The sequence below is a fragment of the Balaenoptera ricei genome, chromosome 16 (assembly GCF_028023285.1).
Source record: "Balaenoptera ricei isolate mBalRic1 chromosome 16, mBalRic1.hap2, whole genome shotgun sequence".
Taxonomy (NCBI): Eukaryota; Metazoa; Chordata; class Mammalia; order Artiodactyla; family Balaenopteridae; genus Balaenoptera; species Balaenoptera ricei.
Window position 1 is genome coordinate 33,208,523 of NC_082654.1, and position 14,658 is coordinate 33,223,180.

General features: G+C 33.3%; 1 protein-coding gene across 5 annotated transcripts in view; it reads right to left on the reverse strand.

Annotated features, from left to right (window-relative positions):
* Window positions 1-834: 834 nt before the first annotated feature.
* TBC1D12 (TBC1 domain family member 12) overlaps window positions 835-14,658 on the reverse strand; it is an 85,007-nt gene continuing 71,183 nt past the window's right edge. For all 5 annotated transcript variants that reach the window (XM_059900833.1, XM_059900832.1, XM_059900835.1 and 2 more), the window contains 7 exons: window positions 12,961-13,041; window positions 9,945-10,033; window positions 8,980-9,051; window positions 6,238-6,366; window positions 5,865-5,974; window positions 3,474-3,732; window positions 835-2,699 (listed from right to left, as the gene is read on the reverse strand). In XM_059900833.1, coding sequence (XP_059756816.1) covers window positions 2,631-2,699; window positions 3,474-3,732; window positions 5,865-5,974; window positions 6,238-6,366; window positions 8,980-9,051; window positions 9,945-10,033; window positions 12,961-13,041 — 809 coding nt within the window. In that variant the 3' untranslated portion in view covers window positions 835-2,630. The remainder of the gene's footprint in view (window positions 2,700-3,473; window positions 3,733-5,864; window positions 5,975-6,237; window positions 6,367-8,979; window positions 9,052-9,944; window positions 10,034-12,960; window positions 13,042-14,658) is intronic.

Sequence of the window (14,658 nt, forward strand, 5' to 3'; positions counted from 1 at the left end):
ACAGAAACAGACTCACAGACATAGAGAACAGACTTGTGGTTACCAAAGAGGAAAAGCCAGGGGGTGGGCGTGGGGGATAAATTAGGAGTTTGGGATTAGCAGATATAAACTACTATATATAAAACAGATAAACAACAAGGACCTGCTGTATAGCACAGGGAACTATATTCAGTATCTTGTAACAAGCTATAATGGAAAAGAATATGAAAAAAAAATATATATGTGTATGTATGTATAACTGAATTGAATCACCTTGCTCTACACCAGAAACTAACAAACATTGTAAATCAACTATACTTCAATTAAAAATATATATACTCAAACCAACAACATTATATGAAGGTCATCACTGCAAAAGAAATCAGCAAAAACTATGACTATGTTCTCTGACTTTAGAAAACTATGCTAGTTGCTGGAGTCTTCCAGTAGCATTTAAATAATACAATGTAGACCTGCGCTAAAAGGACAATGAAGTGAGAAATACTGATTAAGTAGACAAACAAATAAAACACCATATTAAATTTCACATTACCTTGAGGCTTTTAGGAAAGTTATTTTTTAATTGAAAATATACTTTAACCAAAAAAACTGTCATACAACTGACCATGCGAATAATGAGTAACTCCATACTGCCTGTATAAGAGGTTCAAGGGCAAAGACAGTAACAATATTTTAGCTGCCAGTACTGTCAGTCTCAAGAGGCTAAAGGCCCAGTGCATCCCAGGAAGAGAAATTTGGCAAAAAAGTTTATTCCCTTTTTATCTCCACATGTAGTTAAATATCCCCAAAATAATGAAGACTCATTTCAAGTAATTACTCTGTTTACGAGTTTTATTTACACAGTAATTGTTAATAGTGGTTTTTAATAAATTCCTTGTATTTACATTTTATATACACATTTATACTTGAAAGGTAAAAGAAACTGTACAATAATAAAAATGAGAAAAAGAAATACAGTAACTTAGGTCCAACTCTGGAAACAAATACACAAAAGTAAGATTAAGTTTAGGCAGGTAGTATAACCTCAATGAGATTACTGCCAGGGGTTACATTCCCTTTATCAGGGCCACCAATACCAAGGAAGTAGTTACCAGAGTTAAAATGTCATTCTAAAACCTGTTAAGACCCTGGGTACTCCCTCAATATTTTATTACACTACTAGTTTCCACTAAGCAAGCTCCTTGGAGAGGAGTTAACTTCTGAGGGTTCCATTAGTGGTCCCTAGGCTAGAATGACCCATGGGGTAAAAATACATAGGTACCGTCTGGTCCCATACTCCTAAAGAGGCAGGCGCTACACTAACAAGGTTCTCAGGCTTGTTAGTTTGAAGACTATATACCACTAACAGAAATAGTGTGCTTAATTGTTGTTTCAAACCAAATTGCAACATAAAAGCACATTATAAATCTAATTATTAACCAAATACCTTTTTATATAGATATCACTCATGATATTCAAGTGATTTACTTTAGGTTTAAGAATTAAACATATTATAATAAATTTAATGGCAATTTACCAATAATTAATCATTCCTTTATCCACTATATCATCAAAGTTACTCATTAGAAAAAAATTAATTTTACCTTTTACTCTTATTTCCTTTGATTAGAAAATTATACACAGTGTTTTACAAGTCATGGACTTGGCTACATATTAAGATTTCCAATTTCAAACTGGAATTAACAAATTTTGTTTCTACAATGAAAGAATTTTAACTAACATATTTAAAGTCTTGCCAAGTAGCACTCTAATTAAGAACTCTCAAAATTCATTACTTTTTACTCTTACCAGTGAAAAACCTCATTTATATTTATGGACTTACTCCCCCCAAAAAGCCTTCAGTCCATTAAAGTGCAAAGAAATTTCCTTCTACCAGTTAGCTTTCTTAAATTACTAGATGAACAATTTCTTAGACTAGAAACAGAGAGGATAAAATGCTCTGAGTGATAGGAATTCCTTGAGAAAATGAAACAATTTCCTTTCAAAAACAAATAGACATGATACTGTGGAAAAACACCTACACAAATGCTAAACAATCTCCTACCAATATTTCCAGTTCCCAGATAACCTAAATTTGCCCCAACCTGTGAGTGAAGATAAACTACTTCAGTGACGTAAATAATTTATAATCAACATTGCTTATTCTTGGTCTATAATATCTTCAAAAGTTTGGAACTGGAGATAATATCTGTACTCAGGTGTTTATTTCCAATAGTATTTTGGAAGTTAAAGTAGTATTTAACAATCCTGTTCTGACCTCCAAAGTGCTAATTGTTATGCTCCTCCTTTATGCTAAATGTTAAAAAAGAAAAGATGTAAAAATTTGAACTATCTCCAAAGCTGTTAAAAAAATTTATTGCATTAAACTGTTCACTCCAAATTACGGAGTATGAACTAGCCATTTAAACTTTTTTCTTTGTAAAATGGCTCTCCCTATAAAATACTTTTTTATTAATACTGTCAATAAGTACTCATTTACTTCAGCCATGGAATTCAAAATCAGTGGTTTTCCAAGTCTTGATTCTTTTAGTTTTCTTCAACATTTTCTTCCATGCTTTTTACATAGGAAACAAAATACTTTTATCAAAAACATTTTTTTAATATTGCAATTAGTCTGTTAATTTTGAAGATTAGCTTTTCAGAGCTGGACTATTATTCTTGTCTCCTTCTTTAATATCCTTCATCACAGATGCAAAGACCTGGAAATTATATAAAGTAAACATTAATCCTCAAAAAAACTACCATGCAGATTAAAGAGATTTTAAAAACTATAGTTTATTAACATGAAAAAGCTTTAGTATACATAACTCTGTCCCCTGAAAGACTGCCATTCTCAAATCCTCTTGTTTGTTTCAACCCAACTTTATGATATATAGTTAGATTCCAGTTTTCATCACTTGCCAAATATTATAAAATTACTGTTAGGTAACAAAACATCCTCTGGACCAATATTCTTATATTTTCATTTTCATAAGCAATAAAACTTGAGAGCTTATAATGCCTACTGGCTATCATTCATGGAGCAAGTGTTAACACTATTTTTTATGTCATTTAACTTTCGACTGCCAATATATTTGCTTCCCTAACAAGACTAAGCATCTAAAAAGTCAGGATCATACATTATATTCTTTTTATTGCAAACCCTTAGTACACATCAGGTATTTAAAACAATTGTTGTCTATCTGAAATACCAAGGTAATTATACAATTGCCCTGGCAAATACATGACTATTGTAGGCTGTACTTCACTAAATTCATAAAATATTACTGGACTTACATAAAGATAAAGCCATAAGTCTGGAGAGGTGAAAGCGGAGCAATTCATTTTTTTTTTTCAAAGTCAAAAATTATTTTTGTAAGTTTTTTAAAAATTTAAGCACTAACATTTGAGAAATACAAGACTTTTTTTTTTTTTTTTTACAAGAAATAAACTGTTTTTATACATCTATTACAAGTAGGAAAATGTCACTCTACCTGAGTCCATTTTTTGGTACTATTCTGCATTTGAATGGCTGCAATACAGGTGAACAGCTTTTCTGATGTGATATCTTCTGGCAATTTAGTTAGAAACTGTGCTATATGAATAAAGTCCATCTGTAGGAGAATATCTTCATATAATCGGAGGATTCCTAATCCAGTCCTAAATAAAAATTCCTCCCCATCTCTGCAAAATACATCCCAGACTCGACAGGCCAGATCAAGTGGTAGTGATTTGCTATATAGTGTGAAGATCCTAAAATTAGGGGGAAAAAGTCATTGGAATTTTTCATTCATTTATTCATTCACTCATTAAGTATCTATATATAAAAAGAACAGTGCTTAACTAGGGTGAAAAAGGCAAATAAGATATGGCTCCTTCGCTCAAAGAACGTGAGTAGTTGGAAATGAAGTAATAAATAACAAAAGTATGTGAATTTACAACCTTACATTGAGATATGGCCTAATACAAACTAGAGTGGCAGAATAACCTCATGGTTAAGGGTATGGGCTCTGAAATCAGAACACCTGAGTCTGAAACTTAGATTTGCAACTTACTGGTTGTGTTACCTTGAGTAAGATACTCATCCTTGCTGTGCCTCAGTTTCCTCATTAGTAAACAAAATAAAATTACCTAATTCTCAGAATTGTTTTGAAAATTAAAGGAGTTAATAAATGTAAAGTATTTTGAATAGTGCCAGGCACATAAGAAATGCTCAATAAAAGTTACTTCTTACTACTGTATGAGGAAACCAAGTACCATCTTTTAGTAATCTAAATACAAAACCATAAATTCTGACTTTCCTCTTTTCTCTTTCCACAAACATCCACTCTTTTGTTTTCCCTTCACCAAACTTTACTTACTACTTCTTTTGGAGCATGTATACCCTCCAATAGAATCACCAAAATGGTTTTTCACATCCTTTCTGATAATGTTTGATCATGTAAGTCTTTATCCAGTGGTACCCTGGGGTAGCACTCTGGTTGAGGAAGGAGGGAGAATAGGTGCTAGAGAACTTCTCTTGATGTTGCCTTGGCAAAGAAGGTACACATTTTTACACAGTGTTTATCTGAGGTACTGCTGATGAAACGTGCGTGAACAAGGGAACTAAAGGCTCTCCCGCTAAAAAATGAAAAAAATTCCCTTTAGCACTGTCACTCATTTATTCCTCTTTTTTCTTGCACCACTGATCCTGGGATTCATATGTTATACGCTCAACAGAGGCAGTGAAACAAAAATCCGTGTCTACTTCTTAAGTTATAAACATATATTTAATTGCATAACAAAAAACATACTCTTGGTAGTACAGAGAATACTAATTCACTGTTCAAAATGAGGAAGGGTACCAGTAGTGCCTAGGGAATTTCTAGCATACAGTACTACTCAGTACTAATTCCATCCCGCTCCCTTTATCAACTGTGATCCTGCTGTGCCTCATGCTCACAGTCCTTAAGAGGGACAGTTGAGGAGTTTTTTCCCCCTTCTTTACAGATTTACAGATTTGATCTTGGTCCCTTGCGTCTCATATTATAAAACCCTTCTCCCCATGATCTTGGGTCCTACTCAAAGGAATTCTAATGTTCCTAATGGGAATGGAAGAGAATACACTGAAAAATAACTTAGTTTTTTTTTAAAGCCTAAATAAAAGAAACCTCAAACAACTGGAAAGATATTTGATCAATGCCATTATTAATTTATTTTTCCATACTAAAACAATATCATTTATATGAAACCCACTGATGTTTAATGATTAGGATTTAAGGTTTAAATATTTCACATGTACTCCTAACAGTCTATCTTAAGATCAAATGCTCCATCTCTTGGGCAAATTTCACCCCTCTCTCTGTAATCGATTTTACTGCTCACCAGAGTCCTAGGCAAAATTTCCAACTTAAAACAGAAGAGCTAGAATTGTAAAGTTGAAAAAAAGACATTAGCACCTAAATAAGGCATCATTACTCGGTCAGAAAGCTGGATAAGGCCTTGGAAAAAAACAAAGCCCTCGATAAAGAAACACTATCATAACTATCATAAACCCTTGGTGTTAAGAATATTAAAGGAACAGCAACTAACTCTTTCTGAGAGCTTACTATGTACCAGGCATTGAATGAGATAATCCATGCAAAACACTCTCAGTACAACTCAAGATATAGATATTATTATTCCCATTTTATAGTTAGGAAACTGAAACACAAACTGAGGGATTCTGATTTCAACCCAGAGTCCATGCTCTTAATCAAATGCCTCCCCACAAAAATGTGAGAGTTTCTCTACATGCAAGCGAAGAGTTTTTTATATGTATGATCCTGTGCATGAAATTTACTCTAGGCAAAAAGTTACACTTTGTTTCCTTTTAATAATTATATTTTACATATGTTATGACTTACCAGTCTATCAAGTATATGTCTGGTGTAAGACTGTAAGATTTGAAATGAAGAAACAGTTTGGAGAGATTTTCTTCAAAAAATACTTCAAACGTTGCAAAATATCTCAACATCTAAAGATAGAAATTTCAACAAAATTATTTAAGAGTATACTCTAGAAATAGAGAAAATAAATCCTTAATCGTAATAGAAAATCTTGCTTAACACCTCTGAGTCTTTTCATCAAGCATTCATAGAACTATAATAATTCAATGAAAAGCTTATTTTAGATCAGATTATCTTAGTCTTCTAATTACTGTTTTTCACTCTAAAAGGGCATTCAGACTATAGAAACTGACAGTCAAAGAAAAACACAATTCATTCCAAATGTCCATACCATGCTGTGATCCACACGAAAAAAGGCTAACTGGCATGGCTTATTCAGGAGATTTGCAAATGCAATGAAGGCATCTGCCTCTTCCAAATTGAGAATGAGAACTGCTGCTATGAAGGACATCCCTTGGACCTTCAAAGGAAAAGAAATTAATCAAAATGTGCTTACAATAATAAATCTATACAGTTTATTTTATTGTATTGTATTCCTGAAAAATTACAAAGTGACATTACAAAGTAGAATTAACCAAGTTTTAAAATTTCTTTTTATCTTCCAACAAAGGTAAATACAGAGAACCACTAAAAATTATGAAATCTCCCTAATTTTACTTTTCTTTCTTGCTCATGTGGTTTAAAAAGTATTAGGGAAAATTTTGGAAAAAAGAAAAAAGTATCAGCTTTTACTTGCTACAAAAGTCTATCTCAGTATCCTACCTAGTTTTCATTTTCTCTCAGTCTGAAGTATTTCAGAGTATAAACTCACAAAATTTAATGAAAATTAGGTGACTGTCTTCATTGTTATAACACATCTGTCTGAGGTAGAAAGTGAAGAACTACGAACAAAAGAGATCTATGAGAAGTGCCACTGAAATTCCAAGAAAGAAGAGACTATGGGGGTTAGGATAGTGGGGCTGGATTCCCGGAAGAGCAGCTGGAAAAATGAGGAAAAACCATTCTAAGATGGAAAAGACACGTCAGCAAAGACATATAGGGTCAGTACAGTTGGAGCAAGCGATTTATAATGGGATTAATGGGAAAAATTAGAAAAAGTAGGATGCATTTACAAATTATGAAAGGTCTTCAGTAAAAGGCTAAGCTATACAGATGTTTGCTTGTGAGTTATGAGCAGCTATTGCACATTTTTTAGCAGATAAGTAATTGGAAACTGCTGTTGTAAAAATATTCATTCTTTCATTAAAAAAACAGTTTACAGAGCACTTCTGATAGAGATTTGTATAACAGACTTACACAGAGAGACCAGGAGAACAAATAAAAGAGCAATACAGATTGGTGTCCTTGGTTATTTTAAATATAACTGGAATGTGAACCATTACCAACTTTTTACAAGATATACTGAAGAAATTCCACAGATAAAACTTCTGTGTGATTTACTTATAGATTAAGTATGTATTATTCATTAATGCAGTTAAAAACCTATTTTATCAAACCACATCATGAAATATGTATTCCAATATAGTTTATACTACTCTTATCACATATTATAAAACAAGTCTGATTTGACTGACTGGCTTGCCAGTGAGGCTTGTCATCACCAGTTAGGTTCTAAGGTGGTCATTTTACATAAATCCAATGAGCCAATAAATCTGTGTATTCTGTAGAGTATTAACGAAGAACTTGTTCATATATTTTTCTTTAAATGATAATGACATATATAAACTCATTATAGTGTTAAAATCCTACTGGCTACACTTTTTAAAAGAAGCATGAATTTTATTTTAAAATACCAATATTTAACAAGTGCTAAAAATTAAATCCTTTACAATTAAACTTACAATAAAAAAATTTAAATGAATGTCAACTTAAAAATGTGAAGGGGTTACATAATGTCTTTCCAGTTCTATTACAGAACACATGAGCAAGAGGGTTTCTCTGTTCAAATTTTACTTCCTTCATATGGACATATCCTTTAATACTACAACCTGCCCCATACCCAAACCTTCACTCCCCCTCAACCCACGCCATACTTTTTCCATAGCACTTATCACCTTTTAATGTAACATATGATTTATTTGTTGTTATTTATTGTCTGTCTCTTCCTTCTAAATTATAAGCATCAAAAAGGGAAGAATCTTTCTTTTGTTCACTGAGGTGAACAAAATGCCTAGAACAAAGCCCGGCATATAGCAATAAGCACACAATAAATATTTGTTAAGTGGATCAATAAACAAATATACAAATGAACATGCAACAAAATAGGGTAAATTGTACCACACAGCCACCCTATTGTGAGATCTCTAAAATTCTTCTTTTTAAGACAAAGGCAAGAAGATGAAGGTTTAATGATTTCTAGTTAAACATGACAAATTGAACATACAGTTTTCTTTGTTTCCTCCCAAATCCAACTAAAATAACAGTAAATAAAACGATAAATATTAACTTAGGAGGACGAAAAGAATGGAAAGTAATATAAACAGTAGATAAAAGATGTCAACAGCATTTTAGAAATTTTAATTTAACTAAATGGAGAATGTTGAAACTAAAATATGTGCAGAGGAGGAAGCCAATAAGCAGCAAGCCAATTCAGCCACAAAATCTGGAAAGCTCAGGAAGTGAAGTTATCAGGTTCCTCTAAAATTGAAAGGTAGGGCTAAAACTAGGATTGGCTGAAAATCTGTGAAAGGAGCAAATCCCCTCCTCTATCCTGTATGGACAGGTATCTATCTACCTTTCCCTCAACCCAGCAGAACATAAGAGGTTTATCTCTGAAGGGACAGTCAGGAAAAGGAGAGTTAGGGAGAAGGCGAGAAGGCACCACAGCAGGAACAATAAATAAAAGTTTACAAATTGAATGGTAAAAATCCCCAGCTGCTCTCCGAGAAAGCTGGCTATCAGTCTCATAAGCCTCTGGTAGGAGATGGGAAGATTCCTCTCCGGGTAAGTTAATATGACCAAGAAAAAAAAACATAAAGATACCGACATTTGGGAGCTAATACAACATAAGATACTATGAGATAAGAGAGATAAAATGTTTATATTCAAAAAACAGACTGAAACAAATACTTACATAACCAACATCAGGTCTGTAACATGTATATGCCCCTAATATACTATGTAAGACATCATGATATGGGCCACCCTTAGAGGAGAGAAAAATGAAATGTCAAGCTATACAAATAATTGTCTCTAAGTTAATTCTCAAAAAACATGTTAATAAACTTTACATTTCCTAAATGACTGGTTTTAGTCAGTATACTTTATCACTCCACAAAGATGTTTTCTAAAGTATGAATAAAAAAAATTATGAAAAACCAAAAAAGCCAAATAAACTCACTTGATGGATGGATACAAGCTATGTAGTTTGCGTGCAATTTTAAAGATGTCTAAATTTGGTACAATAAAATTATAATGAAAATAGATTCTTTCATTTGCTATAATACAGTTTCAGCAAGAGAAAACCATCAAGCTACACGAAATTAAGTTTACTAATAATTTTAATCTTAATGGTAAAATTTTTAATCTCATTTTATCAATATAAAGATAGAAGAATTCCATGAATAAAGACTTGAGTCATATAGATATATAAAATGTAATCATTTCTCTCCTCATAAAATATAAACAACTTCATAACAGCCTCTGCACAAAAAATAAACTGTTTCTTCCTATTTCGATAGTACTATAATTCTGAAAAATGTTAAAGTTTTGGAACAAACTTCTTTATCTTTTAACAATTTACTAGGCAAAAATGTTAAAATTTAAATATTTTACAGAATAGAAAGTAAAACAAAGAAATTCACTTCAGTGGAAACTCATCAAGTACCTTTATGTGCTATGCTAACTGCAATGCATTCAATCAGTGGAATAAAATAACAGAAATGCCTTTACTATTTTCCTACTAGTTTTACATTTTTTATATAAAGGTCTACAATTTTTATAGTTTTGCCTTTTAAAAAATAATAGCTATGCATTTAGAGAATTTGTTCTCTTGGATTAAAAAAAAAAAGTTGTTACAAGCTGGTTAGAAACCCTTACCTTCTGAAAGATGTAGAGAGATGGAAATGTACGGGATATGTCCAACTTAATTAATTCCAGACTGGCCTCCCGATCAGCAACAGATACACCTGCATTTGCCAGTTAGATAAAATTGAAATGATTACTTGACTATACCAAGTTCAATCTTACCAACACAGAATGATCACACAGCATATATGTTACTTAAGGAAAGTTAAAAGCTGAATAATTAAGAAATTTAAAGAAATGCCATATAGCTTTTGCTGGAACTTAGAGCCTCTAATATGAAGAAAGTATCTATACATTTATCAGAAAGTTGGTTTTTTTTTTTTTTTAATTTATTTTTATTTATTTATGGCTGTGTTGGGTCTTCGTTTCTGCGCGAGGGCTTTCCCTAGTTGCGGCAAGCGGGGGCCACTCTTCATCGCGGTGCGCGGGCCTCTCACTATCGTGGCCTCTCGTGTTGCGGAGCACAGGCTCCAGACGCGCAGGCTCAGTAGTTGCGGCTCACAGGCCCAGTTTCTCCGCGGCATGTGGGATCCTCGCAGACCAGGGCTCGAACCCGTGTCCCCTGCATTGGCAGGCAGATTCTCAACCACTGCGCCACCAGGGAAGCCCTATCAGAAAGTTTTATGGTGAAAGATTTCTGCTTCTAGGTTTCATAGAAGGTAGGGGAAGACTACTGCTCCCACAATAAAAACTAGGAAAAAGGACGAATTTCAAATACCACTTGTTTTAAAAAAGGCATAAGAGGGAATTCTCGGGTGGTCCAGTGGTTAGGACTCCATGTTCTCACTGCTGAGGGCCAGGAAAGCGGTCTAAAGGATTTAAATCCCAGAAAGAGACGAGCCTTCCCTTTCCTAGGTGAGTGGATACCAGTGGCCATTTTTCTTCCTAGGGGCATCTGCCAAGTCTCAGAATGGGCTCAGGATTGAGCCTCCATAGACAAAGGTACTCTGCTTAGGGAAAGAGAAACCAGAAGAGCTTTTCATGGCCATATAAGACTGATGTGACAGAAAGGATCTGGAGGGGCCTGAATGTATATTTGGTTTTACCCTGTGGGACTTTTGCTGAGTGCTAGTGTAGTACAGAAGGCCAAGCTGGAAAGACATAATGAAATCACTCATAAGCACATGGCCCTTGGGAGAATGTCTCATTGAAGAGGGGAGCCTGTAGTCAAAATAGGACAGTTCTTCCTATCAACAAATTTGAAACCCAAGATTAACTAAGTCTATCTAAAGCTGGAATCTTGCCCAACCTAGCTCAGTTACTGACTGAATTGAGGCAATAACCCAATGGCCTAACAGAAAAGAGCATAATTCCTCTGAGGGGAAACACCAGCTTCAATTTATACCTTTTTTATTTATAATAACTGACATACAATTTAAATTTTTAAGATATGCAAAGAATCAGGAAAATATGACGTATAATTAAGGGAAAAACCAGCCAATAGAAGCAGACCTGCAGATGATCCAGGAATGGAATTAAACAAGAATATTAACTGCTATAAATATGTTAAAGAAAATAGAGAAAATGATTGAGGAAATGTGTGGGATGGAAAGATAAAGAATTTCCCCAGAAAAATAGAATCTATAAAAAGAACCAGGTAGACATTCTAGAATTATAAAGTGTAATTTCTGAAATTAAAGATATATATTGGATAAATAGGATATATTTAATAGACTGGATATAAAAGAAGAGAGGGTTCATGAACTTGATTACAAAAATCATCTAAACTGACACACAGAAAGAAAACAAATTTAAAAAAATAGTATAAGAGACTTATGGGACACTGTTAAATGGTCTAACATACACGTAATTGAAGTCCTAGAAGGAGAGGAAAGATGAGGCAGAAGTAATATTTGAAAAGATAATGGCCAAAAAAGTTTAATGACAACTACAAATTATAAACACCCAGGAAATAAGAAATCAGTAATTTAAACAGTTCTTCTGATTGAAGCAATTCTTCATTTACATTTAATTTCTACTAAAATATAACTTTTACCATTTATTAATCATGAGAAAATGTCTCTGAAGTAAATGCTCATAATTTTAATTCTTACGCTTCCAATATTTCATAAAAGTGAGTTTAAAACTCAGGTTGAGGCCCTGCCAATTAAAACTTCTTACATCTTCTTCCTTGCACTTTTAGTTTCCCACAAATAGCTGACATAGCTAACAGGTCTTGGGATGATACTTACACGAACCCTTCTGCAAATCAAATCTTCTTTCTAACCTTGTTTAGTCAATTTTCCCCACCATACTGTTCACTTTTCTAAATTAGAAAAAAGAGTATTCAAGGAATTTAAGAGTTGTTTACATACTCATGAAAACCACTATGAGATATGCACCATTTCTCTACCCTAAACCATGCTCATTTTTAGAGTTTTACTTATAGGGAAGAGAAAAATTTGCTTCCTATGAAGTAGAAAGAAAAGTGACTGGCAGATAAACAGCTCCCCATTATTCAAGGACAAGAAATATTTAAATAAATTTACCTAAATTTAATAAACTATGATGACAGGAAAAAAAAGTGTTCCTGTTTTCGCCAAAATGATCAGGAGAAAAACTGATGAGAGTGGAGGGAAAGATGAGGTCTATGCGTGAATTAAATGAACAAAGGTTAAGGCACAATAAGAATTATAAATAATACATTAGGGAGTGAATGAAAGTCAGTGAGAGTCAGGGGAGACAACAGGTCACAAGTGAGGTGTGCAGATCATCTATCTTTAAGTTAAGAGTTGGCCTAAAAATACTGCACCCCATTAGTCTTACTGTTATGATTAAATCCTGGACTCTGGGGTCCAACAACCTGGGTTTACATTACAGCTTCACTGTTCCCAAGTTAAATACTCTGAGCCTCAGTTTCCTCTTATATCATTCAGTATAATACCATCTACTTAAAGGGTTATAACATTAAAGGAGATAATGTATGTGAAGAATTACTACAGTTCCTGATACATTGTAAAAATCACACTAGTATCTCAGCGACTGGATTTTGAGAAATTTTTATTAACCACAACAAAAAAAATCACACCTTCTACATCATTCTCTGAATTTGTTTCACTGAAGCTTTTCCACCGTTCCTTTGCTCTTGAGAGGAAGATTTCATAAAGTTCTGGGGGAAAAAAAGAACAAAAATTCATAAATAATAGGAAAGAAATTTATTCTCTTATTTTCTATTTTTACTCTTACTTAAAAATAAAGAGAAAAAATCCTATTATAAGGTCAGATTTTTCTTATGTAGCAGGCATCAAAAATGTGGCAAATTGAAGTACCTGATTCTATCAAAACTATTCATTACTCAACCAGAAAGATAGCAAAGAAAATACTGCACAGAGTGGTCATCCAAATAGCTACAATATAGAATGAATGTTAAGAGGCAGGAAGAGATGCTTCTGCTGAAGAAGTATCACTGTAGAATAGCAGAGACATGATTTTCTTGGAGTCAGTCAGATCTAGATTCAAATTCCAGCTCTGCCACTTACTACCTGTGGGACTTCAAGAAAGGTACTTGATCACTCTGGAACTTGGCTTTCTTCATCTGTAAACTGGAGAAAAACACCACCTACTCATGGGGTTACTGATGATTAAATAATTTACATACAGCTCCTGACACCTTACAGACCCTCAGTAAATGCAAATGCTACTTCTTGCTTTCCTTCTCTCTTGAAACTGGTTTCTCCATTATGATATTGCTATCTAAGGCTACCTAAGCTATCCAAAGCTACCAAACTTCACAAATTTCGCCAGAAGGGCTACATACAAAAATCTCAACCCCTATCTTTTTACTTTAATTGCCCAATCACTTTTTGAGACTACCACTCTGTGCTTCCATAAACAGCATCTCATTAAAACTTCAAGAACAAAAGAAATTGAAAAATTTTCTCAATTCTTAAATTTTAATTGTTTCTACTTTCTATTATAGATATTTAAAAATACATAAAAATAGTAAATTTCCATGACAAAACAGCAAAAAGTACTTCTTGCCAAATAACAACGTTTATATATTGCCCAAAATACCAAGAACATTTTTTACTTCAATTAATCTTTTTTAAAAAATGTATTTAGGGAATTCCCTGGTGGTCCATTGGTTAGAACTTGGCACTTTCACTGCTGAGGGTGTGGGTTCAATCCCTGGTTGGGGGACTAAGATACCACAAGCTGCACGGCACGGCCAAAAATTTATTTTTAATTAAAATATAAAAATAAAAAATGTATTTGTTTTTAAAGGTAATATATGAATGTGATTTTCTAAAAAATTCAAACAGTACAAAACAGTACAGAGTGAAAAATAAATTTCCTTCCCTCCAATGCACTTTGTGCTTACCAAAACTCTAAAGATAAAAATATGCAAACACAAGCATATACATATATATTTTCCTTTAAAAAAAAGTGGCAACATATTACATGCATTGATTTGCATCTTGCTTTATCACATTGGAAGTTGGTCCATATTAGTAGAATAAATCTACTTTAGGTTTGCGGGTTTTTTTTAACAACTGCACAGTATCCCAATGTATGACTGTACCATAGTAAGTATACATAATACTGGGTTGGCCAAAAAGTGCCTTTGGTTTTTAAGTAAAAATAAAAGACACATTTTTCATTTTCATCAAGAACTCTATTGAACAATGTATTCACCCTTTTGTTCCACTACCTTCTGCCATTTTTCAGGCATCTTCATAATTCCATCTTCCCAAAACTTTTTATCTTTTTGAGCAAAGAACTGTTC